This window comes from Sebastes fasciatus, chromosome 24, assembly GCF_043250625.1.
Source record: "Sebastes fasciatus isolate fSebFas1 chromosome 24, fSebFas1.pri, whole genome shotgun sequence".
Lineage (NCBI taxonomy): Eukaryota > Metazoa > Chordata > Actinopteri > Perciformes > Sebastidae > Sebastes > Sebastes fasciatus.
In genome coordinates, this window is record NC_133818.1 from 5,882,604 (window position 1) to 5,910,398 (window position 27,795).

At 45.4% G+C, this 27,795-nt stretch overlaps 1 protein-coding gene across 1 annotated transcript in view; it reads left to right on the plus strand.

The window, feature by feature from the left end:
• nbeal1 (neurobeachin-like 1) overlaps positions 1-27,795 on the plus strand; it is a 44,362-nt gene that overhangs the window by 15,825 nt on the left and 742 nt on the right. Inside the window, exons 12-56 of the mRNA XM_074627605.1 lie at positions 156-242; positions 2,958-3,041; positions 3,164-3,262; positions 4,254-4,825; positions 5,530-5,662; positions 5,925-6,044; positions 6,124-6,433; positions 6,557-6,642; positions 7,240-7,329; positions 7,414-7,591; positions 7,679-7,812; positions 9,061-9,220; positions 9,421-9,523; positions 9,614-9,773; positions 11,530-11,688; positions 11,775-11,934; positions 12,449-12,537; positions 14,066-14,674; positions 15,161-15,336; positions 15,517-15,805; positions 15,882-16,190; positions 16,274-16,423; positions 16,525-16,682; positions 16,954-17,078; positions 17,514-17,640; positions 17,719-17,867; positions 17,947-18,080; positions 18,275-18,376; positions 19,197-19,292; positions 19,376-19,500; positions 19,582-19,722; positions 19,856-19,986; positions 20,608-20,717; positions 21,071-21,188; positions 21,309-21,406; positions 21,512-21,628; positions 21,729-21,818; positions 21,953-22,062; positions 22,153-22,325; positions 22,520-22,614; positions 23,190-23,306; positions 23,539-23,700; positions 23,789-23,937; positions 24,016-24,151; positions 25,121-27,678. Coding sequence (XP_074483706.1) covers positions 156-242; positions 2,958-3,041; positions 3,164-3,262; positions 4,254-4,825; positions 5,530-5,662; positions 5,925-6,044; positions 6,124-6,433; positions 6,557-6,642; positions 7,240-7,329; positions 7,414-7,591; positions 7,679-7,812; positions 9,061-9,220; positions 9,421-9,523; positions 9,614-9,773; positions 11,530-11,688; positions 11,775-11,934; positions 12,449-12,537; positions 14,066-14,674; positions 15,161-15,336; positions 15,517-15,805; positions 15,882-16,190; positions 16,274-16,423; positions 16,525-16,682; positions 16,954-17,078; positions 17,514-17,640; positions 17,719-17,867; positions 17,947-18,080; positions 18,275-18,376; positions 19,197-19,292; positions 19,376-19,500; positions 19,582-19,722; positions 19,856-19,986; positions 20,608-20,717; positions 21,071-21,188; positions 21,309-21,406; positions 21,512-21,628; positions 21,729-21,818; positions 21,953-22,062; positions 22,153-22,325; positions 22,520-22,614; positions 23,190-23,306; positions 23,539-23,700; positions 23,789-23,937; positions 24,016-24,151; positions 25,121-25,210 — 7,110 coding nt within the window. The 3' untranslated portion in view covers positions 25,211-27,678. The remainder of the gene's footprint in view (positions 1-155; positions 243-2,957; positions 3,042-3,163; positions 3,263-4,253; positions 4,826-5,529; positions 5,663-5,924; positions 6,045-6,123; positions 6,434-6,556; positions 6,643-7,239; positions 7,330-7,413; positions 7,592-7,678; positions 7,813-9,060; positions 9,221-9,420; positions 9,524-9,613; positions 9,774-11,529; positions 11,689-11,774; positions 11,935-12,448; positions 12,538-14,065; positions 14,675-15,160; positions 15,337-15,516; positions 15,806-15,881; positions 16,191-16,273; positions 16,424-16,524; positions 16,683-16,953; positions 17,079-17,513; positions 17,641-17,718; positions 17,868-17,946; positions 18,081-18,274; positions 18,377-19,196; positions 19,293-19,375; positions 19,501-19,581; positions 19,723-19,855; positions 19,987-20,607; positions 20,718-21,070; positions 21,189-21,308; positions 21,407-21,511; positions 21,629-21,728; positions 21,819-21,952; positions 22,063-22,152; positions 22,326-22,519; positions 22,615-23,189; positions 23,307-23,538; positions 23,701-23,788; positions 23,938-24,015; positions 24,152-25,120; positions 27,679-27,795) is intronic.

Here is a 27,795-nt window from a genome sequence, read left to right on the forward strand (position 1 = left end):
GTCACGGCTTTTAACCTCTCACCCTCTCCAACCCTCCCGACTTACAACATCTTTCCTCCCCCCATGCACCGTCCTCTGACTCTCCCTTGTCTCCTCTTTTCTATCAACCTCCCCCACATGCTGTTTGTTGACATGTTGCCTGTTGTGTGTGTCAGCTGGTTAACGCTAGGTGCACGGCGGCAGACAAGGACCAGAAAGATATAACCAACAACAGGTTACTGACAGGAGAGAGGGACACTCAGGTACCGCCGAGAAAGCCCCCACCTCACCTCACCCGACCCCCGCACCTGCTACCCAGCCCCACCACCTTCACCTCACCAGAGCCCTGTGGCCTCTCCACAGCAAGACACTTACACTGCTTTGTCCCAGATAATTATTTGTAATTGGATCAGGGCTTAACAGAAAACTAATTAGATCGTCAGGGTGCTGGCAGGCAACAGGTTGTTTGAGCATAATTTATTTAACCGATCCTAAATGTTACACCACCATGTATTTCCTGTTAAACCAGTTGTAACAGCCGGTTTTATTTGTGGCTTAGAGAAGCACAAATCTGTTTCACGACATCATTTTAAATGAAGTTGTGTTCAAGTTACTGGAGGTCTTGTTGCTCTGTTGACTTGCTGCTATAGTAGGTTTCACACATGGCCTAAGTAATACAAGTAGGCAAGTGTATTTACTTATTTCTTAAAAGTATAGCTCAACATTTAGGGGAATACTCTTACTTCTGAGAGCTGGATGAAAAGATCAATGCCATTCTGATTTTGGTGTGCTATAGAACGGGCTGACTGTCCGGCATCTCGCAGTCAGAAACCTATTTGAAATACAGTCTGGTTCATGGGAAAAAATTGCAACCAAGTCCGGCTACTCGCAGTCAGATACACCGGTGAAATACACTGTGGTTTACGGGTAAAAACGCACCCAAGTCCAGATACTCGCGTCCATAAACACCGGTGAAATACGCTGTGGTTCACGGGAAAAACACGCTCACAGCCGGCTATTCGCCTTCAGAAACACCATTGAAATACAGTCTGGTTCATGGGAAAAACGCACCCAAGTCCGACTATCTTCGGTCATAAACACCGGTGAAATACACTGTGGGATACGGGAAAAAATCCCACCTAAGTCTGGCTTCTCGTGGTCAGAAACACCAGTGAAATACAGTCTGGTTCATGGGACAAAACACACCGAAGTCCGGCTACTCACGGTCATAAACACCGGTGAAATACACTGTCGTTCATGGGAAAAATCACACCCAAGTCCGACTACTCTCGGTCAAAAACCCTGGTGAAATACACTGTGGTTCACGGAAAAAACACACCCAAGTCATAAACACTGGTGAAATACGAGTAGCGGATGTATTAATTTCCAAATTGGCATATTACTCGCTTGCTTTGACATAACCTCCACAGTTATAAAGTAGAGCATGGATTTAATGAGTGGAGGTATTTTGCCGGCTGTAAGGTTATAAGTTAGTATGGCAACATTAGAGCGCTATCACTTGTTTATTAAAAGCTTTTTTATATTTTGAACGTGTCCAAAGTGCACCAACTTCGACAATGCAATCAATACACCGGCCAAGTATGAAGCCGAACAGATGAACGGTTCTCGAGATATGTGAAGGACAGACAGACTGAGATTCCTTGCTTTATAGTTAGATGCTATAAACCCCACTCATCTGGTCCTTCAAGCAGGTTATAACAAGTGTCGTTTGAATGGCGCAGCATCAACTATCAGTGAATCATAATAGGTCACTTGTTCCCCTCAGAGGATACCAGCTTTCATTCCACTCTTTGTACTCTCTTTTTACTCACAGAGCCGCCTTTTTATAAGCTATAATCCCTCCATTGATCTGGATAATGTGAATACAGGTGGACAAACCGGTGTGAAGACACACAAACACGTGTCTTTGTGCCTTTGTTGCTGTGCAGCTGTAAGCTGGATGACGGCAGGTTTTTAGACATCAAGCTTTTGTTGCTTTCGAGGACAACGCAGCTTTTTAGTTCACTTACAGCAGAAAGATTTCAAAGTATTTCAAAACCAAAAGGTGCTAAATGGCCGTCTTGCTGTGGAGTGACCACTCAGCCTCTTTCACAGCTATGTCATCTCATTTAATGCAACTTTCGGTTTCCTCACGCCTCCCCAGCCCTCCTCACTCACACCCCCTTCACCTCCATATTGTCCTGGTTTTCTGCAGTATACTATGGGCTCCGCTGGAATGCTATCACGTTGGCCTGGTGTGTGTTCTCGCAGAGCTCCAGTGGTTTGGACTCGGTGATGATGAAGTGTTTGCCACAGTCCCTCTCCAGCTGGTCCGAGACTCTCTGTAGGATCAACCAGTCTACAGTTTATTCTAACGGGTCCAGTGACCCGGAACACGAGCAGGACAGAGCTGGACGGAGATGTGTTTAATTGCTTGTGTTTTATGGGTTGCATGCTTTTTGTGTGAGGAAAAAGAGTGAGGTACTCTTTGTGTGTGGAGGTGTTTGTTTGTTTTGTCCGAGCCCTGAGAGCTTCCTGCTCCAGTCATCATCATAATAAAAGGATTGTTTTTAACCTGGAGCAGAAAGACAACACTTTCCTAATCTGCACCTGCAGTACGAGCTTTGATGCCAGCTCCTACTGCAGCGACAAACAGGGATCTAACCATCACCAGTGATTTTACTCACGTCTTCACACACAACATGCTAATTGAATCAAACTCCAAGGCATCTATTTAAATCTCCCTTTTATTCCTCCCAAGTGTGATGCATGTTGTATTCAGCACCTTACATACGTTGATCATTATCATTTTTTGCATTTACAAACCTTGAATGTGGCTTTAAATTGTATGCATGCTTAAAAAGTGCTGTAACATTCATCTGGAATAAGAGGAGATTTGACTTGTGTCCAATCATCTGTTACTACATCCTCCAAGTGATCGGCTGTAGTGACTGACGCGTCAGATTTTTGTCCTTCAGGTGTTTCAAGGGCGACTAGACTCCCTCGCTGTAGCAACCATTAAAGCCCTGACAACAGTGATGCACAAATCACCGGCTGCAAAGGTAACGGATGCATTTCATACCTATTGTCTATATTAGGACTGGAGCTGCTCAGAACTGAAGTGAGGTTATTGTCTGCGTTCTTGTAATTGTATTTTCCTTCATTTTCCCCGCCACCCCTGCAGGAGGTGTTCAAGGAGAGGATTGGTTACAATCACCTGTACGAAGTGCTCACCTCACTCGGCCAGCCGTCACGACACCTCCTCAAAGAGCTCATGAACATGGTGAGAGATGGATTGTCTTTGGGGTTTATCGTTGGTCTGGTTGAATCAGAACTTTCTAAATCAGAGGTTCTCAATCTTTTTTCAGTCGTTTCTACAAACCGCGGGATACGTTGAAACGTTTTGGAACCCAAAAAACGTTTCATGAATATGTTTCATATCAGCCTCATACCACGCTTGCGGATACGCACAATGCCATGTGGTTAACGTTGTGAAACAATTGGTTAGGTTTAGGCAACAAAACTACGCAGTTAAGGTTAGAAAAAAAGATCATGGCGTGTAACAACGCTGCGTTGCATGTAACTGTTGCATGTAACTGCGTTGCATGTAACAACGTTGCGTGTGACAGTGTTGCGTGTGACAGCGTTGCGTGAGACGTGACGTAAAACAAGGTGGCGTAAAAAAACTGGGCGTAAAACAACTGGGCGTAAAACAAGGTGGCGTGAAACAAGGTGGCGTGAAACAACGTGGCGTGAAACAACGTGGCGTGAAACAACGTGGCGTGAAACAACGTGGCGTGAAACAACGTGGCGTGAAACAACGTGGCGTGAAACAACGTGGCGTGAAACAACGTGGCGTGAAACAAGGTGGCGTGAAACAACGTGGCGTGAAACAACGTGGCGTGAAACCGTGGCGTGAAACAACGTGGCGTGAAACCGTGGCGTGAAACCGTGGCGTGAAACAACGTGGCGTGAAACCGTGGCGTGAAACAACGTGGCGTAGTCAACTCGTTACTATACCACTTAAGTTTCGATAACAGTTGCTCGATATACTACATCACTAGCTCTGCGCAGCGCCCGCACTACTATGTTGATCTATGAAGAAAAATGAATGAATCTATAAACTTCCCCCGGGTAGAGTGCCACGGACTCCTTGGGGACCCCAGACCCCACTTTGAGAATCACTGTTCTAAGTTCCCTTCTTGGCTGAATGTCACTATGTCTCTATCTGTGTGTATTGTGTGTCTTCATGTCGTTGGTGTTTCTGTGTGCAGGCGGTGGAGGGCGAGCACACCTCAGTCGGGCTCCTGGGCATCAGTAACGTGGAGCCCTTGCTGCTGCTGGTCCAGTGGCTCCCAGAGCTGGACTCGTCGGAGCGGCAACTTTTCACGGCCGACTGGCTCCGCCGCCTCAGCTGCCTCAACCGCCAAACCCGTGCCACCTGCGTCAACGCCACCATGGTCATGCGAGCGCTGGCGGGCCTGGAGCGCCACCAGCGGCTGCACCGAGCTTGTGCAGAGAGCCTACTGGGGCTGGTGGGCTCGCTGGGCTCCCAGTCCCTGAGCGCTAGTGAACTCCTGGGACTCCTGCGCCTCCTCAGGCCTACAGAGCCCGCTCAAGCTCACCCCTACGTATCTCCCGCCCTGAGAGCCCTCCTGGCCATGGTACGGAAGCAAGGCCTGGAGAGCGCCATGCAGTACTTTGACCTGTCACCCAGCATGGCCGGCATCGTGGTTCCGACAGTGCAGCGGTGGCCCGGCTCGGCCTTCAGCTTCCTCGCCTGGTTGTCACTAGACCAGGACCAGCTGGGCCCACTCAGCAAGGACAAGAGGAAGCAGCTCTACAGGTGAGAGGAGAAGAGAAGAAGATAGATGGAGGAGAGAGACTGGAGCTCAAGTACGGAGGATAGAACATGCCAAAATAAAAATAAATATATAAATGCCCCATTAAATTTAGCAAAACATATTAAAAATAAATATAGCCATTAATTAATTGATTGAAATAAACAAATATATAAATGCATAAATACATGCATACATTTAAAAATAAATACAAAAATACTTTAATAAATGCAAAAATAAAGAAATAATTGAAACTAAATATAAATATAAATACTTTAATCTAAAATAAATGCATAAATAAATAAATAAAAATTAATAAATAAGTGCAAAAATAAATAAAAATATACAAAAATACATAAATAAATCTAAAATAAATACAAAAATATACAAAAAAATATAAGGGAAAATTAAACAGAAGAGTAAATAAATAAGGGAATTAATACAAAGATAAATAAATAAAGAAGCAAATAAAAAACAGAAATATCAACTTATGTCACATTTTATCAATTAATTAATACATTTATTTTTAATATTATTTTTGCTAAATTTAATGACATATTTATTTATTTATCGAGTCATTTATTATTATTTTTTATTTTGGCAGGTTCTGTCCTCCATACACACGAACATCAAGAACATTTTCATCATGTCTGGTCTCATTATGAGATGGCATACTCAGTCTTGTTTTCCTATATTTGATCCCGCACAGCTTTTTTACCCCGGGAGGGATGGGCTTCGAGGCCTTCATCAGCTCGGTGGGCGTTCTTGTGGTGGCCGTGTGCACGAAGAAGGAGTACGTCACGGTCATGCTGCCCGACTACTGCTTCTGTGACTCTCTCTGGGTGAGTTACATCAGCTGTTAACATAGATTTATTGAGAGGGTAATGCCACTGAGTAAAAAAATCCACTTTCCCAGCAATAAAATTGTAATAAATACTGCAGAAGATGACGCAGAATGATTTTGAACTCCCCTCAACTTCTCCAGGGGCACCACAGATAGCACCCTATATTTAGAAGATTACACCTTTTAACCAAACGTCTTGTAGACTGATTAAAGAGAGCAACACTGAGGATTAAAGGGACTGTCTGAATTTGTGTTTACAGCACAGCATCGGTGTGGTGCACGTACCAGGAAAGAGGCCGTTTGGGCAGAGTCTGGTGTACATTTATGTGGACGGACAGCAGAAACTGTCGGCGCCCCTCAAGTATCCCACCATGACGGAGGTGACTGATGTGTCTGTATGCACATCATGCATGTTTTTGTTTGTCCACTCCTCCGTCTCATGCTCTCCTCCGCCCACAGCCGTTCATCTCCTGCTGCATCGGCTCAGCGGGCCACCGGACCACCACTCCCCCGCCCTCCCAGATACCCGACCCTCCCTTCTCCTACATCTCCACGCCCACCACTCGCTCCTCGCTGGGCGCCATCCTGTCGCCGCAGACCTGGGGGGGACTGCTCGGGGGGAAGCCCGAGTCTGTGACTAAGCTCATCTCGGCGGGGACACAGGACAGCGAGTGGGGGAGCCCTACCTCCTTGCAGGGCCAGCTGGGAAGCGTCATGGTCTTCCATGAAGCCCTGCAGCCCAACCACATTAAAGCCATCTGCAGTGCTGGTAAGCAGGGGGAGGAGGAGGAGGAAGAAGAGGAGGAGGAGAGATTTAGAAAGAAGAGTACAGATCATAGATAAAAGTAAACCTACAAATGTTTTTTGTTCTCTCTTTCCGTCTTCTACGCAGGTCCAAACTGCATCTCTCCTATCAAAGCCCAGGAATCAGAAATCGGCGACCTTTCAACCAAATTGCTGCTGCACTACTCGCCCAAGGTGATTGGACCACTGTGGCTTCAGTCATCCTCTTCTTAAAGGGATAGTTTTAATGGACTTGGACTTGGACTTGGACTTGGACTTATATAGCGCTTTTCTAGTCTTCCGACCACTCAAAGCGCTTTACACTACATGTCAGTATTCACCCATTCACACACACATTCATACACTGATGGCAGAGGCTACTAAGGTGCCAACTTTGCCCATCAGGATTTAATCTAAATACTCATTCACACACCGATGGCTATGCCTCCGGGAGCAATTTGGGGTTAAGTGTCTTGCTCAAGGACACATCGACATGTGACCCGGAGCAGCCGGGGATCGAACCACCGACCTTCCGATTGGTGGACAACCTGCTCTACCCTCTGAGCCACAGCCGCCCTTTTAGACACCTAAAAGACAGCTACACACGGTCGTATCAGATCGTTTAAGACCGTGATACCTCTGTTTTCCTCTGGAGGAATGTGGAAATTTGATTTGCAGTGTTGTCCTATATCCATTAGCTTTAATGAGTGGAAATTAAAGAATGATTCCACCAAAATAAAATCCCATTTTATACCACAGACTGTTAACTAAACATGGTCCTTTTGTCGACAGGCGTGTAGGAACCCCATCTGTCTAGATCTGTCTCCGAACATGCTGCACGGACGCCTGACTGGGAATAAAGTCGTCAACTGGGACATCAAGGTGAGAGGAACATGCGATTGTTGTGTGCTCAGAGGAATATTGCAATTGCACGGATGTATATTCTATTTGTTGCGTCTGTGGCAGGATATGATCAACTGTGTGGGCGGCCTGTCGTTGCTCGTCCCGATACTGGAGCAGTTGTCCCTGATCACTCCTGATCAACAGGCCAGCGATCCTGCAGCCGGGTCGGATTTCATCACCCCTGATGTGACCACGCCAGCCGATGGAGATTGGGTCATTCTCCCATCCAACAGGGCTTCAGGTCTGCTCCGCCACAAATAACATATTTCTCTTTATTCTAACGGTGAAACTGGGGCACATGTGGAAACAAATGTATTTTTCGTTTCAGAGGCACGCCTGGAGAAGAATCTTGTGGCCACCTTCCTGTTGGTGCTGAAGCATTTCCTGCAGAGACACCCCATCAACCAGGAGACTCTGCTCCACTCGCATGGTGTCGGTACAGTGGGAGCCCTGCTGCAGAAGGTCTGTTTAATCAACATTTTGCACAATATTAGCAGGGTGTCACAAACAGTTTACACCAGAAACATAAATCCCATGCCTCTCTGCAATTTGTGACCTTAAAGAGGACTTATTATGCACATTTTCAGGTGCAAACTTGTATTTTGGGTTTCTACTAGAACATGTTTACATGCTTTTTTTTTCTCATACCGGCTGTGCTGCAGCACCTGTTTTCACCCTCTGTCCTCCCCCCGAAAAGCCCAGTCTGCTCTGATTGGTCAGCTGGCCTCAAGTGTGTTACTTGGTGACATCACCACGTCACGGACGAAAAGGCGAGACTTCAAGCAAAGCATTTCAGGCAGTTCAGGAGCAGTGTTTCTCTCTTTGGCTTTGTAACTTTGCAGACCTTTTACATGCACATAAAACTATATAACACACTAAAGGAAAGAAAAAAAGCACAAAAACATAATAGTTCCTCTTTAAAACAATGCAAGTTCCTTAATTGAGCTGATAATACTAATCCTGAACAAACTTTTTGGGGTTATAAAGTTTCTTCATATGTGTGGTTTCAGTCTTCCTGCAGTTATACAAAACGTAGGCGAGCTCTAGAGGGATGTTTTAAAAGCATTTCCTGCTCATTTGGAGTGGCGTTTCACAAAGCACATTAATTGCATAAGGTCTCCACTCTCCACACGCAAAAAGGACATAATCCCCTTTTGTTTTTCTCGCTATTCAAACTAGATTAGTTTGGTTGTGAGAGGACGGATTAAGACTCTCTGCTGACCGACTTCAAGTTTATTATTACAGCTTTTATTACATCGCTTGTGATGTGTGAGAATTACGGATGTTGTTGAGATGAATTCACCTCAGATAGCTCTTGTCCCCGTCTGTCCTCGTCTGTCTGGCGCGTGTTCCTCAGTATTTACTTGTTTATCGCGGAGGAAATACCTCTGAATCAGCATTTACTGATTAAAGAAAATGAGATGCGGTAATAGTTGTTCTCGGCAAAGTAACCATACCCTGTAAATGATAAAAGTACAAATAAACCACTGTATCTCCCCATTCCAGCGTGTTCCTTATCTGTTATGTGGAGGCGGGTTATGTGTCTTTTCCAACTAGCCTTATCATGGTTTATTTTTTATACATAATGAGTTCCTGTTTACGTGTGTTTCTTAAAAGGCCCCTCTTTAAATCGCATGCATTTTACCATCAGTAAATGTGCATATAATTGATTTACTAACTTACAGTGTATTGTTTTTTGTCTGTGTTTAGCTGCCAGCGGGTCATGTGGACGTCAGCGTGCTGGTCGCCATGCAGCTGCTGATCGAGCAGGTGACGTACGAGAAGAACCAGGCTCTGCTGCAGCAGCTTCACTCACATCTGCTGTTCAACTTCAACATCTGGAACAAGGGAGACTTCCCTCTACGCATAGGTTAGATCTACTATCCTTTAACAGGTCAATACATACAGTACGCAGATGATGGGAGTCATTTATTTAGACCAGGAGAAATCTGAGGTAAAGGTTAGATGTTGGTGAAAGAATACAGATGTAATACCTTTGAAATGAAACCTTTTCTCTGAGTACGGTGTCACCAGATCTAAGCTGTGCTCGCTTGTTTTCTCCTCATGAAGGTCACATCCAGTACATGTCCACCGTCATCAAAGATAACAGGAAGCAGTTCCGAAAAAAATACGGCGTTCAGTTCCTTCTGGACACCGTACGCCTTTATTACGGGTGAGATTTCCATTTCCCAAAGTTCATCCCTGTCGGATACATTTAGTCTCGCATGTTTTCACTAAACATCACCGTCACATCTGCTCTCAGGAAGAACAGCAATAAAGAGAGCGACCTGAGCGAGGACGACGTCCGGACCATCCGGGCGTCTCTCTGCGGCCTCATCAAGTACTACATCAGCAAGGGCATGTCGCAGGATGAGATGCACAGCATTCTGGGGTACATCGCCGCCATCGGAGACGAGGAGCAGGTGAGGGGGTCGGGTCAGATGATGATTGACTTTTACATGGATATCCAATCAGTACTGATGGTAAATGTAGTCCCTGTTGTACGAAATCATACAGTAGCCTAATGAGATTGCCCCCAACGAGGATCCAAAACACTCACTGTGAACAACTCATTTTCAGCCTTGCAGGGAGCCAATCAGCAGCCTGATAATGATGTGGAGTAGGTCAAGTTATTATCGGTGTGTGCTTGCCACATGACCCATATATTGTGAAACTGGTTAATCTAGCCATTTGGGGATTTCATTATGAAATAAGATGACCTTTCACTACAGGGGTTTCTGTTTCTGTGCAGGAAGCTGTCAGCTCATTTCCCTCCTGGCAGCTGTTTTTCCAGCCTCTCTCTCTTTCTCTCTCTGCATTATTTTTAAACATTTCCCTCTCCGTAAGCAATATCCATCAGCGGCTGCTGCCTGAAACAAACCACTTAATCTCCGACTGTAACGCTCCACTGAGATGGAAGTTTTCACATGGCTTTTTATCTATTTGTGAAATCCATTTCCTCTTCTTGTCACACCTCCTCCTCCTCGCCGTCTTGTTTTTCATTCTGTCTGTCACTTTGCATATCCTCTTACACCGCGGTGCTATATGTGGAAGCTTACATCACCCTCTGTGAACATATGGTCAATATAAAGGCATGATCCTCCGTCAGTGCTGGGCATCTGATACTATTCATCCATTCATCAAGTCTTCAAATGCCACACTTAATGATTACAACTATAAGCATAATCTTCGGTTAAACATTACATACGTTGTCCAGATATATATTGTGCGATACAAGCACTTAGTTTTACGCTGTGAACCAACAGATTTAACCTCCCAGCTCTCATTTCGTTTGGATTTTAAATCAGCCAAGTTGTGTTAAAGATGCTGTGCTTGTTACAGCGACAGTTTGGGTGTTTTTGAAGTGGGGTTGTATGAGGTACTTCTCCATAGTCGGTGTATTACCTATAGTAGATGACGGTCAGAACGCCCCCAGGTTGGAGAAACAGACAGGAGTACCAGCACGGGAGCAAAGCAATGTACAGCTGTGGTCAATATCAGTTTAAAAGTACACTATATTTATAATATTTTCACTGCTTTACCTTACTGTCAGACAGCCCTTTCCGACGGGGAACTGAAGCAGTTATCCCTGCTCTGTTCAAAGCCACCAGACTCTATTGAACAAAACAGTAATTTTACCTCACAGATCACGGTAGTTGCTGGTCTACCGCTGCCTCGATCAGTTAGTTTGTTTGTGTTATTGTGTGACTTTGGTGACTCTGAACTAACCAAAGTCACACAATAACACAAACAAACTAACCGATCGATGCAGCGGTAGACCAGCAACTCCTGTGTTCTGCAAGATAAAATTACTGTTTTGTTCAATGGAGTCTGGTGGCTTTGGTGAGAGCATAGATGGATACAACGGCTTCAGTTCCCATCAGGTGTCTAATGTACGTTTTGCTGCTGTTCCCGTCCACAGCAGTACTTTGCTTTGCTCCCGTGCTGTTACTCCTGTCTGTTTCTCCAAACTGGAGGCATGCAGACTGTCATCTACTGTAGGTAATACACCGACTATGGATAAGTACCTCATACAACACCACTTGAAATGCATGCACATGCATGATAAGCTGTTTTACTTTTAGTCTTTTAATGCTCTGATTTCCTTCTTAAAACAATATAGAAATCTATCAAAACTGTGTCAAAGTAACTAAATGTAGTTGTTGCTGTGTGTTGCAGTTGTGTGGTCTGCTGGAGTTGTTACTCAGCCTCCTTCAGACCAGCCCGGCCAGAGACCAGCTCTTCCTGCTCCTCTTCGAGCCCGGAGCGGCCGACTCCTGCTACGCTCTCTTGCTCAACAACAAGCACTCGGATCGACTCCGAGAGCTCGTCTTCAAGGTACTCACTCTGACAGTATGAGTCAAGTCAGGGCATTTCATCCACCTAAATGTAAAAGTGACCAACTTGATTCTTCTCCTGCACAGCTGTTTGAGCGCATGTTGCGCTGCGACCGCGTCTATGAGAAGAACAAGCAGCGCTTGCGGCTGAGGGAGGCGGGTTACGCCGGCCTGTCGCTGCTCTTCTCCGAGCTTCACATCACTCCGACACTAATCCGCTGTCTCCTCAACCAGGTCCTCCACACAGGTCAGCTTTTCTTTTATTACTTAAGTGTGTTTTACACTGTTCAACTAGAAAACACTCGTACTATGGTAACTGTTCAGTCAGCAGTTAACTCTACTATAAATCTGCCTTTGAATTAAATGGATTCGGCCTCGCTTGAAGCTTTTAATCAATTGGTCTATTAGACCAGTTCGTTCTCTGCTGCCCATTAAGGCCAGTCCTTGAATTAACGGAATCAATTATCATGAGTCCTCACGGAGCGTTAAACCAGCACTCATTAGTTGTTTTCTTAAAACGGAGGAGCAGTGTGACTCCAGTCATATTCACATTACCACACACTGAACATCTTTGTAGAGAGGCTAAAAGAAGGTCAAGACAAATACTCAACTACTAATTGGGGTGGGGGGAGCTCAGGCTTTATGTCAGAGACAGTCCCCTGTCTGTCATTAGTAAAGAACACAGACAATAGCACATGGAAACGCCGGTCAATACCATATACAGTTACACAAATGTACAATTATGTGTCTAAAATCTACAGATCATGTGGTGAACTACAAGGACCTGATGGCTCTGGTGCAGCTCACGCACCGGGCCGGACCCAGCGTACGCCTCCTCGTCTGCAAGAGGGTGAGGAAGCACTCAAACACTGCACACAGCCGCGCTATTAACCCTTAGAGACCCACATAGACCCCCTTGTTTAGGGGGAGGTAGCAGGTCAACAGTAGATGTCACATAGAAGTGGTGTACATCATCTGAAAGATGGGAACATGAAGATTAATTTGAGATGCTCAACACTGTGTGTAAAGTTGTTCTAGTCATAAATCAGAAATAAACATGAATTAATTAATTAAAATAAATTGTGAGGATGTATAAGGGCTTAGAACATTATGATAGAAGTATGTGATGGCCAATCCCATGCTCTATTATGTCTCATAAGTTGTTGCATATGGAGGAGAGAACCTGCCAAAATAAATGAATAAATAAATAAATAAATTACTCGATAAATAAATAAATATATGTCATTAAATGTAGCAAAAATAATATAAAAAAATAAATATAGCCATTAATTAACAGATATATCAATTTATTAATATCACATTTTATCAATTAATTAATTAATGGCTACATTTATTTTTAATATTATTTTTTCTACATTTAATAACATATTTATTTATTTATTGAGTCATTTCTTCCGCCCTCCATAGCTGCAGCAATTTTTGGGTTGATACCATTTGTTACAGATTCGGTGCTAAATTTAACCATTTTTTACCAATCAAGAATTGATAAAAATGATCAATAATCCCTCCAAAATACCACATTAAGACACCAAGACCTTGAGGAATACCATAGAAAAAGCCATGCTGTGACATTTGGAGATTCATTTTTCAGCGATTAAATGACGAGCACTTGTGTTGTGTATACTGCTCAGAAACCCCCTTAATGTCAATCTAGCTAGGAAAGCCATCCATCCTCTGAATGCTCTAGGTCTCTAGTTTGATCCATCCATCCTCTGAATGCTCTAGGTCTCTAGTTTGATCCATCCATCCTCTGAATGCTCTAGGTCTCTAGTTTGATCCATCCATCCTCTGAATGCTCTAGGTCTCTAGTTTGATCCATCCATCCTCTGAATGCTCTAGGTCTCTAGTTTGATCCATCCATCCTCTGAATGCTCTAGGTCTCTAGTTTGATCCATCCATCCTCTGAATGCTCTAGGTCTCTAGTCTGATCCATCCATCCTCTGAATGCTCTAGGTCTCTAGTTTGATCCATCCATCCTCTGAATGCTCTAGGTCTCTAGTTTGATCCATCCATCCTCTGAATGCTCTAGGTCTCTAGTTTGATCCATCCATCCTCTGAATGCTCTAGGTCTCTAGTCTGATCCATCCATCCTCTGAATGCTCTAGGTCTCTAGTTTGATCCATCCATCCTCTGAATGCTCTAGGTCTCTAGTTTGATCCATCCATCCTCTGAATGCTCTAGGTCTCTAGTTTGATCCATCCATCCTCTGAATGCTCTAGGTCTCTAGTTTGTGGCTGTAAAGTTTCATGAGGCTGTGATTATCCTAGAGGTCACCACAGGTCATTTTATACAGCGAGGTCAAGTTCAAGGATTAATTGTTTCATCATTAGCAGGTTAACTAACATCTGTTTCTTCAGGTGTACCAGCTGCTACAGTCCCAACAGGACGCTGCCGTCCAGATCTCGAAGCAGCAGTGTTGGCAGGACACTCTCATGCGTCTCTACCTGCGGGGTGAAGGGTCACAGTCAATACGGGGCGCCGACACCATCAGCGCCTGCAGCCTGGACCTGAACCGGTCCGGCGGCGGCAGCAGCAGCAACCGCCTGGAGCTGCCGCTGGATAGGAGGACGCGGGCGGGCAGCGCTAGCCGCCTGGACCGGCTTGAGGACGACCGGCTCAGCATAGGTGACACCCGCTCCGTGGACAGCCTGGACAACGGCGACGTCATCTCGCTGCTGGACACGCCGTCCTCCTCCGCCTCCACCGAGCCGCAGCTGCACGTCAAGCCCTGGGTGGTGGGGAAGTCCGGGGGCTTGATGCTGGATCTGTCCCACCTGCAGGCCTACGAGGGCGGGGATAGCGGCAGCCAGACGCCGGGTAGCATGCACAGCACGCCGTCGCCACTGGAGACCTCCAAGCCTTTCCCAGGGAGCTCCGGGGATCGAGATGCATCTTCCTCTCTGAATGAAGACAGCTTTCTCTTCAGCGACAACATCTCACTGGGGGAGTCCTTCAACAATGCTGAGGTGAGATGCTTTTCATCACCAGAAGTATGCAGGTTTTATTCTATATGATAGTGTGTAATCTGAGAATGTCTTAAATGTCAGCGCCACCTCGGGGAGCCCGACGCTCACTTTCATCCAGTGAGCTCTTTTCAGTCATTTCAGAGCATCACTGGAAGACAGATGACCTGTCCTCACACAGCAGGAGGCCGTCAGTTGTAGGATTAAATGTGTCATTTTAAAACTTCTGGTCGTGACGAATACATTTCACCGATACAAGTGTTTATCTAGACAGAGCAGTTTGCATCAGGAGACAGATTAAAGGGGGATTATACTGAAGCCAGGCTGTCATAAAGGCTTGGAGAGGTATTAGAATGCATTAAGTGCTGAAATAACATCATCATCTTATTATTTTCTTTGCTGGATCCTGTCACCTACTGCTGCAGTTTCACACCAGAGGACATCTCATTTAATCTCTGGTTTCTTTTTTGGTGTGATGTCGCCCCCCAGCGGGCGGAGGAGGAGCTGTGCACCATGCTGCTGGAGATCGTGCTGTGTGTGATGTGGCGCGGGGTGGAAGGTTCGGATGACTCGGCGTGGCTGGAGCGCGGCCAGGTCTTCTCGGCTCTCACCAAGCTGGCGACCGCCAACGAGCTGCTGCTCCCCGTGGACCAGATCAAACTGAGGTCAGCATCACAATGAGTCTTGACGTTGGGGGGGGCAGTTTTGGATGACGTAATTCAGTGTTTCCCAGAGGATTGAGTTCCAGTTTTGGCCCTCCAAGGGAAAAGTTTGGGCACCCTTGGTGTAGCAGGAGCTGAATGCCCGCCAACAGCATCTAATCATGTCTCTCTTTCTCCTCCAAGCCTCATGGAGCGCATGCTGGAGTGGGCGGTGAGCGACAACCGCGAGGCGTCGGCCGCCACTCTGCCGCAGCACACGGAGAACGCGGTGCGGCTGCTTCACATGGTGCAGGACTTCCTGCAGGCGGAGGGCCTGGTCAACCCTGCGCTGTGGACGGAGAAGGTGCTGGAGGAGACGGTGACGCTGATGGACAGCCTCATGGTGTGGTACTCGTCCGGCGTCCAGTGGTTCCAGCTCTCCCAGGTCGGACTGAGGCTGCTGCTGGGCTTCATGGCTCAGGAGGACCCTGAAGTGAGCTATTTCTCCCTTTCTTATTCTGCTTTTTTTGTTGTACAAATCCCATAATAATAAACGCCCTCTGTCCCAGGTGTGCGCCATGGCGACCGCCAAGCTCAACGGCATCCTGCAGACCAAGCAGGTGTCCAGCCAGGACGAGGCGTGCTACCTGCTCGGTAAGGTGGAGGGCATCCTGCGGCGCTCCATCCAGGAGCAGACGGAGGAGACGTACTCTTTCTTGGTCCCTCTGCTGCGAACGCTGCTCTCCAAAGTGCACCGCCTCCTCTACATGGAGCTGCACCTCCCGCAGCTCCCCGACACCAACGGCAGCCCGTCTTTCTTCGAGGACTTCCAGCTGTACTGCAACTCACCGGAGTGGCGCGTCTACCTCGACAAATACGTACGAGATTTACACTTTAATCATTGTTTTAGATGCTAATTTATTGAAAAAAGTAATGGAAATGTTCTTCCACTTGTCTCCAGATCATCCCGTACATGAAGCAGTATGAAATCGAAACGTTCAGCCAGGGCCACGAGACCATGGCTCTCTACTGGAAGGAGTGCTACGAGGCCTTCATGGTCAGCCTGCATAAGAGAGAGAGGGAACGAGGGGAGAGCAAGATCCGCTTCCAGGTTAGTTGGATCCGTAATAAATGTATAATAACAGAAGCATCTGATCTAGTATGTTCCCTGTCAAAGCTTGTCTCTCATAAACTCTTCACTTTTCCTTCTAGGAGCAATTCGTGGAGCCTTTCTCGCGCCGAGGCCGCCAGGAGAACCTGCGCTACAACAGCATGCTGAAGCAGCAGCACAGCCAGAACAGCGCCACACTCAGGCAGTGGAAGGCAGCTCGCCGGGGGCTGGTGTGTGAGAGAGGACCCTGGGCCGACAGGTACTCGCATCAACTTCTCTCCTTCTCTGCAGTCTTTTTCAACTGTATACTATCTAATCTCAATGTGGGCTAGAACTTCATGTTGACTTCACGTCACTGTTGTCTGCGTTTCCTTAGCGGTCTAAAGACCTGCAAAGATTAGGCGAAGTAGTCCGCTGACGTATGAAAAAGCAACATGACGTTTGAGATAAAAAAAATGTGCAATGAATCACGATTAAACGTGTGCACATGTGGGAGTATTACAGGTGTGTTTTGTAACTGTTCCTAACAGGCAGCAGGATGAGATGCACTGGAGGGTGTCCAGTGCTGAGAACTTCTCCCGCATGAGGCTGAAGCTGGTGCGTAACTACAACTTTGACCCCCACCGAGAGGCCAGCGCTCTGAGAGACAACCTGGGTAAGACGAAGCTGCACATTGGTGTCTCTATTTGGCAGCTCCAGTAGACGTATTCAGTGGATGGATGTGATGACGAGGAATAAGTGTGTGTACAGTATGTCATGACTGCACTCATCCAGCCTCCCCTTTGATAAACAGATTAAAAAGGACTGTTTGAAAATCCCCTTTAAGCCGAATTGATGTCCCACCCTTCCATCTCTGCTTGGTCAGGACTTCAGGAGGCTTTTATTTGAGTTTTACTTTGTGAATGAGAAAGTTTAAAACTGTAAATCTTCTTCGGAGCTGGAAAAAAAAGCGAGCTGTTGTGTTTGTCAGCCGTTGACAAGCGTGCTAATAAGTTAATTTCTTGAACTGCCATGTGATATTAACCACTGCACCATCCGTGGATGCCTCCTCTCAGTGTTTAATCCTCCCCGTCTCTTCTGCTTCTCTCAGGCGTCCATCAGCAGCGCGCCAACCCCGAGTCTCTGCTGCTGGAGGCTGTGAAGCAGGTCAAAGTCAGCGACCTGGAAGACGACATCCTGGAGCTGCCGGAGGACGACCCCGCTGCCGCCAACAACCAGTCAGTCGCCAAACACGACAGCAACCACACGTGTTCCTGTAATAGATACCGAGAGTTACAACCTCTTTCTCCCTGCAGAGTTGAAGCAGAGGAGGCGGGCCAGAAGGAGAAGCTGGTGCTGTGGGAGGACTGCGAGCTGGTGACGGTGGTGGACGTGGTGCCGGGCCGCCTGGAACTCACCACGCAGCACATCTACTTCTACGACAGCAGCCAGGAGAAGGAGGAAGGTGAGGAAGACAGTGAGGTGAGGAAATATAGGAGAAAACATCACTTAACTTGCACTAACTGTCTTCTTGTTTCTTGAAGGAGTGGGCCACGACTTCAAATGGCCGCTGTCTCAGATCCGAGAGGTCCACCTGCGGCGTTACAACCTACGCCGCTCCGCTCTGGAGATCTTCCTCATCGACCAGACCAATTACTTCCTCAACTTCAAGAAGGAGGTGATGAGTCACAATCTATAAAAAGATAGTTTGGGTGTTTTGAAGTGGAGTTGTATGACGTACTTACGTCAGTGTATGAACTATCCCTTTAACTATGCACTTACCAAAAACTCCTGTTGCATGAGGTTTGAATTAAAGAATATCTGATCGCCTTTTGCCTTTTGAATAGTTATAATAACTTTTCTTATTAACAGGTGAGGAACAAGGTCTACAGCCGCGTGCTGCTGCTGCGATCCCTCAGCCTTAACGGGACCCGCTCACCGCAGGAGGTCCTCAAAGCCTCTGGACTCACACAGGTCAGGAAACAACGATGCAGAGCTCTCATTAACAATTACACATATCAACATGTGTAGGAGTTTATTAAATGAGCTTTGGTCTGTGACTCTAGTCTATCATCCGCCTTCATCTCCTCATTAGTGTTGTTAGCAAACATTTGTTTGTTTTGAGTGTGGCACCCACAGAAATGTGAGTTTAGTATATACAGTACAAATATTTGTATATTTTTATTATATTTTTTGTATATTTTTATTTTTTATTTTATTTTTATTTTTTATATTTTGCTATTTAATTTTATATTTCATTGTTTTATTCTTTTTTTTCTTTTTTTATCCTTAAGTATTTTCCTTAATTTTATTCCTGTTATTATTTTCTTTATTTCTTTTTTTCTAATTTACAATCATTTAACTTTTTCAATATAAAATATATAAACATTGTAGGAATGAAATAAGTGGGATTAACATCGTGTGTAAAATGGCAAATATAAATGTATGTTAACTCCGGCACTCCTGCGATAAATTATATAAAAAAAGAAAAGAAATGCCAACATGTATTTATTTTTATTTATTTTTTATTTATTTTTTATCCTCTAGTATTTTCCTTGTTTTTATTCCTGTTATAATTTTTTAATTTTTTTTTAAATATCTAAACATTATGGGAATGATATAAATATGAAGAACATCATATATGAGTAAATGTAAATTTATGTTAACTCCTGCGCTCCTGTATTAAAGTATAATTTGAGGTATATCATTATAAAAGAAAGGATTTGATGATGATGTTTGTAATGTTTTGTGTTAAACTGAGGAGAACAAGACTAAAACTTTCACTTTTGCACAGAAATGGGTGAACCGGGAGATTTCCAACTTTGACTACTTGATGCAGCTGAACACGATCGCGGGCAGAACGTACAACAACCTGGCTCAGTATCCGGTGGTACGTTCCTCACTCAATACTGTCGTGAAGTGCGGTGACTGGATGAATGTTGGAGCTAACTTGCTTTGTGTGTTTGTTACCAGTTTCCCTGGATTCTAGCCGACTACACCTCAGAGGAGCTGGACCTGTCTGATCCTCGGGTATTCAGGGATCTGTCGAAGCCAGTGGCGGTTCTTAACGAACGCAATGCCAAGGCCGTTAGAGAGAAGTACGTTTCAGTTATCATTAAAGCAGCTTAGAGGAAAGCAATGCGTCTGGCTCAAGTTAACTTTTTAAATGTGTCCATCAGGTACGAGAGCTTCGAGGACCCGAGCGGCACCATCGACCGGTTCCATTACGGCACCCACTACTCCAACGCCGCCGGAGTGATGCACTACTTGATCAGAGTGGAGCCCTTCACCTCCCTGCACATCCAGCTGCAGAGTGGACGGTAAGGAGACCAGACAGACATCACACCACTCCTCCTCTGCTTTCCCTCCATAGTGATTGTAATTACAGCATCCGCTGTGTGCCGGCACGTAGCTGCTGTGTCTAGTGTTTATTATACTCCTGCTTTGGCTCAGGTTCGACTGTGCCGACCGCCAGTTCCACTCCATCCCTGCGACCTGGCAGACCCTCATGGACAACCCCAACGACGTCAAGGAGCTCATCCCCGAGTTCTTCTACTTCCCAGAATTCCTTGAGAACCAAAATGGTGAGATTTGAGTATTGTTTTTCAAATGCTTTAACATGTTATACACAAAACTTCCGACTACTACTACCATCAAAGGATATATTTTCTTAAAGGGCCAGTGTGTTACATTTAGGGGGATCTTTTAGCAGAAATGTATTATAATATTAATATGTTTTCTTTAGTGTATAATCACCTGAAAATAAGAATAGTTGTGTTTTCGTTAACTTAGAATGAGCCGTTATAGCTTCACGGAGCCGGCCGTCATTGTTGCTACAGTAGCTCTAAACAGACAAACCAAAAACTGGCTCTAGTGTTTGTAGTGTTTGTAGTTCTCCTACACATGTGGCACACAGGAGAAGTTCTCATTGGCTGCAATCTGCGACCTCACCGCTAGATACTGCCAAATCCTACACACTAACTGTTTGGCAGCTAAATGCTTTAAAGGTGCAAACTACTTTACTAGTCTGAATGTAAAACTACTTAAGAGTAAAAGTTAATTGAAAATTAATATAATTAGAAAATATTTGTCAGAGCAGATCCAGACTTGGCAGACTCCTCGTCTCTTTGTATTAATTTTCTGTTTTCTTTTATTCTTGTTTCCCTCTTTCTGTTCCCTCGTCTTTTCTTCTTCCCGTCCTTCAGGCTTTGATTTGGGTCGCCTGCAGATCTCTAAGGAAAGAGTAAATGACGTCGTCCTGCCCAAATGGGCCAAGTCCCCCGAGGACTTCATCTACAAGCACCGCAAAGCTCTGGTGAGATGCAGCTTTAGTTCTGCTGCTGTTGTATGACTTTACTTCTTAGGGATCATTCTCAGGAGATAGAATATTGAATGAACAGTAACCACGATTTAAAGTCTTAAAGGGATAGTTCAGGTGTTTTGAAGTTGGGTTGTATGAGGTACTTAACCATAGTCAGTAACTATATAGTTTTGGTGTTTTAAAGGATTAGTTTGGATTCACCAAAGTCACACAATAACACGAACAAACTACCCGATTGAGGTGGCGGTAGACCAGCAACTCCTGAGATCTGTGAGGTAAAATTACTGTTTTTGTCAATGGAATCTGGTGGCATCATGTCTGTGTGTTGTTTATGTGTTTTGTGACAGGAGTCGGAGTACGTATCAGCCCACTTACATCACTGGATTGATCTGATCTTTGGTTACAAGCAGAGGGGCCCTGCAGCGGTGGAGGCCCTCAACGTCTTCTACTACTGCACATATGAAGGTAAAGCATCCAGAACAGCTTGTGGAAACATTTTAAGTGCAAGCGTTTTGCAACAACGACGCTCCAATCACTGCCTTTGTGAATTGTCAGTGTAGTGTTTTGATTGGTTCGGTGTTGCAGGGGCGGTGGACCTGGACGCCATCACTGACGAAAAGGAGCGCAAGGCCGTGGAAGGCATGATCAGCAACTTTGGACAGACGCCCTGCCAGTTAGTCAAGGTGCAGACGCATGAAACACCATCACGACTCGAGCTAATGAAGTTCTGTATCTGTGTCGATGAATCAGATTTAGACCTTTTTGTATGCGTGTGTGTCACTGCGTAGGAGCCCCATCCGGTGCGTCTGTCTCAGGAGGAAGTGGAGAAGAGGAAGGCTCAGCTGGACTCGTGTCCTCTCAGCATGTTCGAACACCTCAGCGACCTCAAGTCCTTCTTTGTTGAGGTTTGAGCTCTCTACTACGGCTTTGTGATTCTTTTCTAACCTGTCATTTGTCATGAAAATATCCTCCTATAATAACTTTCTCTCCCCTGTCATGCTGCAGGGCATCAGTGACAACGTGCCGCTGGTTAAGGTCGTGGTGCCAAAGAATCAGTCCCATTCCTTCATCACCCAGGGGAGCCCTGACACCATGGTGCGCCTCGGTGCTAATACTAATAACCGTTATAGAGTTGTTTTGAACTTCTTTTAATTGTATAATTTGTAATAATAAAAGAAATGAATGAAGGGCAGGAGATAGACGGTGAAATCTTCATGCATTGTCTCCAGGTGACGGTTAGTCAGAACTGCCTGGTTGGGACCCACGGGTGGCTGCCTTACAACAAGAACATCTCCAACTACTTCACCTTCATTAAGGACCCCACAGTGTCCAACGCCAAGTGAGAACACTTTAATGCTGCCTTTTATCACCGTGTTGTGCTCTGAGAGATCATTTCTAAGCTCTCCAACCCTCCTCTTCCTCTCAATAGGACCCAGCGTTTCCTGTCGGGGCCCTTCGCCCCCGGCTTGGAGGTAACAGCCGGGCTGTTTGTGGCCTCCCACGACGGCAAGTTGCTCTTCAGCGGTGGCCACTGGGACAACAGCCTCCGGGTCACCTCCCTGGTTAAGGGCAAGACTGTGGGACAGCACATCCGACACATGGGTAAACACACACCTTACCCTAAACCCCATTTTATGCCTTTAGTAAGCTCATCCTGAGCTTCCCGTTAGGATAAAGTTACTCTTTGGGGCTTTTATTTGATCAATAATTGATAAAAATACACAGATTGAATGAAGTTTATGCTTTACTGTTATACGTCCTGTTATAATCAGTGGCTTTGTTCATCTCTCCTTTAGACATCGTGACCTGCTTGTCAACAGACCACTGCGGCATCCACCTGATCTCCGGCTCCAGAGACACGACCTGCATGGTGTGGCAGGTTCTGCAGCAGGTTAGGACGGCCAGAACTCGCTATTACACCATGACAATATAAAAGATTTAACTTTATAAAACATGCAGAAATCAAAATGTTGTTTGTTACTCTGTAATCGGGGAGCTTCGAATAATTACGTCCTTCTGTATTAATGTTTTCAAAGTAAAGTGTCAGTGTTCAATTTATCTTTCTATCTATAATTTAACTTATTTTATCTTATTTATTTTACTATATTACGTAACTATAAGAATATTTTTAACATCCATTGATCAGCTATTGAAACTTAATGCAAATGTTGCATCAGATTCATACATGCTTTTTACAATCAACCTGTTTTTATGCACATTTTAAAACATAAATAGCTCTACAGGTAAGAGGAAACATATGTATTTTTGATTTAAGGGTGAACTGTCACTTTAAAAACCCAAAGTCCTAATATTCACATAACTGTAGCGGATGGAAATGCACTTTAATTTGCATTTTCTTTTGCTGAAATCTGGAAATTTGCTTAAAATGTACACAATTTGTATGAAAACTTAATTAACACTTGACTTCTCTTCTTCAAACTTTTATTTATTGTCTCTGTTGTGCAGGGTGGAGCTCCCGTGGGTCTCTATCCCAAACCAGTCCAGGTGTTGTACGGACACACGAACGAGGTGGTCAGCGTCAGCATCAGCACGGAGCTGGACATGGCGGTGTCTGGATCACGGGTAAGAGCACACCAGACTGCTCTTACCACTGTTTTATGCATCTCCTGCAGGCAGGCCTCATAGCAAAACATTACAATAATCCAGTCTGGATGATACAGAGGAGTGAATCCATTTAATATGTCACTTAGTGATAGGTCGTCAGTTTACTCAATGATAGAAGAGGGGTCCCTTAAGGGAAAAGGTTATGAACCACTGTGTTATTTAATGTGTGCTTCCTCTCTGTGCTCCTCAGGACGGGACGGTGATCATCCACACGGTGCGTCGGGGTCAGTACATGCGTTGCCTGCGACCGCCGTGCGACAGCTCCCTGCCGCTCTCCATCCTCCACCTGGCCGTGTCCTGGGAGGGTCACCTGCTGGTCCACACCTGCCTCGAGGGCAAAGCAACGCTCAAGGTGCACGCACTGTTTATAAAATAAGTGGATCACAGTTGGCAAAATCCTAAGAAAGATTTAAGTAAAACGTTTTATTTTCTCTTCCCAGGATAAAAACGCCCTCCACCTTTACTCTGTAAACGGGAAGCACCTGTGCAGCGAGCCTCTGAAGGAGCAGGTGACTGATATGTGTGTTTCAGGGGAGTATGTTGTCATCGGCAGCGAGCAGGGATACCTGTCCTTCCGTGACCTCTACAGGTAAACTCTCATACATCTACTGCCTTTTTAAAATAAAAACGCCAACATGTGGACATTACAGATGTGATTGTTTTGCAGTCTGTCTCTGTGCACGGAGCCCATGGCCATGAGGGTGCCGGTGCGCTGCGTCTCCGTCACTAAAGAGCAGAGCCACGTCCTGGTGGGCCTGGAGGACGGCAAGCTGATCATCGTGGGCGTGGGCAAGCCGGCGGAGGTAAAGAGCTCGCTGAGGAACTACATCGCTCAGAGCCTGGAGGGATCGCCGCTCATGGCCTCCCCTCTTCTGGCCCCGCTCCGAGCTCGCTCGCCGACCCGCCTGCTGCACCAGCGCGACCAGCTGGTGTTCAGCCCCACTTCCAGCTCCCATAAACCCCGGCGGCTCTAGTCCCTCCCCTCCCTTTCCCATCGCTGTAGCTGACACACACACACACACAGATAAACCTGCTGCACCTGTGTTGCAATGCTTGGCCTCAATGTCCTCAAAGACCTTTTAATCCACCGTCACCTCTCCTTCTCAGGGATGGTTGTCGCCCACAGTCCCGAACACACACACACACACACACACATTCACATCTGACAGATTTAACACATTCCTTCAGCACACAGCTGAGCGAACCACAACTGTGACACGAAAAACAACTTTTTTTGTGCTTACCTCATTCTGTTTTTTAAAAAAAAAAATATTTGGCATCTGTGCAATATTTGACTTGATTCGGCGGCCAACGACCCGGGATAAACTCCGTCCCCCTGCTGTTTACCTGAAGTGTCATTACGTGACGTGTTTTGAGTGTTCTCTACTACGACTATAAACAAATATGCTGTGACTTATTAACGCTTCTGCAAACTCAAGCCATATTAACAGTGTAGCTACAATCTAATAATGCAAACTAATAATCGTGCGCCAAGATAGACTTTGATAGGTAGTGTGGTAGTGTACAGTAGATGTCGGATACAGGCAGTCCCCCTCTCTCTGAATAGTGTGAATCATCGCACCTTTTCATCTTTTCTCATCAAACTGAATCTTTTGATTTATTTCTTTAATGCTTCACGAGCTCCGATGAACTAATCAATCACTCATGAATCATATCCCTCCTTTTTTTCCCCCCGTTTTCCTTTCACTTCACGCTCCACTCTTTCCCCACCCTTCTCCTTCATCCTCCTCTTCTTCCTCCGCTCTTCTCAGATCACGCGGAAGCTGTGGGGCTCCAGCAAGAGACTTACCCAGATCTCCTCGGGGGAGACGGTGTACAACACCCAACACGACACCAACTGACCCGTCCCAGTCATCCCCATCCTCCTCATCCACCTCCTCCACGCACATCCCACATTCCTCTCACCTCCATACCTGTCAATCACCAAGTGGGTGGTATTTTGGGGTGCTAGATCAATGAGCATCACATGTGTCTGTTATGTTATTCTGTGTTTGTATTTGGATTGAGCGTATGGCGCTGGCGCCGCGGTTCAAATCCAGCCTCAGCACTACCAACCACTCCCAAACACCATGGCTCTTCATCCCACGGCTAGTCATCATCATTTTTACATGATGCTACACAGTTTCAATTTGACAGGATCGGCCCACTAACTGCTAACTCCTGTATGTATGTATGTGTGTGTGTGTGTGTGTATGTCCTTGGCCAGTTATCTTTGTGAGGACCAAGGTTGACCTTCAAAGTGAGGACATTTTGGCTGGTCCTTACTTTCGGGACAGACCTTCAAAGGCCTGTTTGAAGGTTCAGATTTGGTTTTAAGGTAGGGATGCACTGGGGATGTTAATAATTAACCGTTTAACCGACATTAAGAATTTTAACCGATTAACGCTATCGGCTTGTCGCTTAAAGGAGAATAGCTGGTCCACCTTGACAGCCCACCTTAAGTTAGTCTGAGCCGGAGTTGCAGGATACAGGGAGTTGGTTTTGGAGGAGTGTTGTAGCATTTAGTCACCGACAAATAAACTGTACACACACTGCTACAGCTGCGTTCACAGCTATAACGCCACCACCAACCCCACACTCACACACGGTCTGTCGGACACTCTCTAACGCTACGCCACACTGACACGTATGTGTGTGACAACGGTGAACACTACAGCTGCTAACGAAGCACACACACACGCACAGTTTGTCGAACACTTGCCATCGTTACGCCGGGCAAACACACAGTGGACAAAAACTAAACTAAACTATTGAACTAAACTAAATGATGCGGTGGAGACACGCAGCGTCACTCTCCCCAGAAGGGTGAACTGGGGACTCGTCGACTTGTCTGTTTTGCTCATACACTGCGGCAACACTGCGATATCTGAATTGGTGCATCCCTATTTTAAGTGATACTAGGGAATGCATTATATCAATGAGTGTCCCCACAAAGATAGAAGTACAAGGGTGTGTGTGTGTGTGTGTGCAGCGTATTGCCATGCTCTTTGTCAAAATATAGTTTCAAGTGGCCTTTTTGTCCCTCATCTTAGTTTGCCTTCGATGCAGACAGGCGGGCCTGTGCTCTGTAGGCCGAGACTCGAAGCTGCCACACAGCAGCCTTAATGCAGTAAGACAGCTCCATCACTCACTAGACCGAACTCTCTGCCTTTCTTATGCGTTTTTATAAATGTGTGTGTGTTTTGTTTTTTTTATTGTTTGTTTCTTTTGGGTTTGTTTTTTGGACAGATTTATGCATGTGTGCTCGGCAACTTGGCATCTGTTCGTATGCATGGTCCATTATGAGATAGCAGCAGACACAGTGATGAGTTTTTTTTTACGCTTAGATATATAGCTGACTTGTTTTGTTCTAGAAACATCTGTAGCGTCCGTCTTTTAATGTCATATAGTTTTGTAAAAAAGAAAATTTTCTCACTACAGACAAAAACACTACATTCTCAAAGCTTCCACGTGAAGATTTATCACAGCGTAAAACACTTCATCGAATGTTTTTAAGTTACTTGAATCCGTGTTTATTTATAAGTAAAAGTAGCAGTTTTTAAAATCACACGTCGGTAGGGCATATTTTAAACTGTTCTGACTTTTCAGACACCTGCAAAAAGAAGGAGAAAGAAGAAAATCCTCAAGGGCTTTATGAGATGTCAGTGTTAACAGCAATACAGCTCCGTCGTCGGGTGGCTGTCGATGCTTTCTTCCTGTTTATTCTGTCCTGTCTTGGCTGCTCTGTCAGCCGTTTATCTCCAGTCTTCCTACAGCTTCACTGGGACAGTAAATGTACTCCCTCCCTTTTTTCCCCTCCTATCATCCTCTGTTATTTCTACATCTCATTCTCCTTCCTGCTCATCGTGAAGCGACTGAATTTTCCTTTTAAGGGGCATCAAGAAGGTTTGCATGCCTTGTCGCGGTTGCTTGTGTGTGAATGTGACACGACAAAAGCCACAGTATGAAGCTCCTGTGGATGAGACTGTGTGATTTATATTTTTGCACCATACCTGTGTGTCCGATTGAGTGTGTGCGAGGATATGCCGATGATGCATGTTTATTTTTTTAGCCGGATTCTGTTGATACGGCGTCTCGGAGTCTATGAACCATGATTGTTTTGGCTCATGGGTCATGGGTTCGGCATTGGACGCAGCGTTCCTCTAGTTGTTTTTGTTTGTGATTTTGTATTTTTATTTAAATGTCACAGCAAGATGGAGTGCAAAGACCAATCTGTGTCCTTCTTTATGAGATTTCTGTGAAAGGTGCATAAAATGTTTCGGTAACACTTCTGCAAATGTCATGGTAATTCATAGGTGATAATTAGCAAGTAAACTATTGGAAATTACTGCCAAATTACCCCAATATTTACCTCAAAAAATTATCAAAAATGACTTTATTATACATATTTAATAATTATATTCCACTATTTCCCAATAGCTGATAA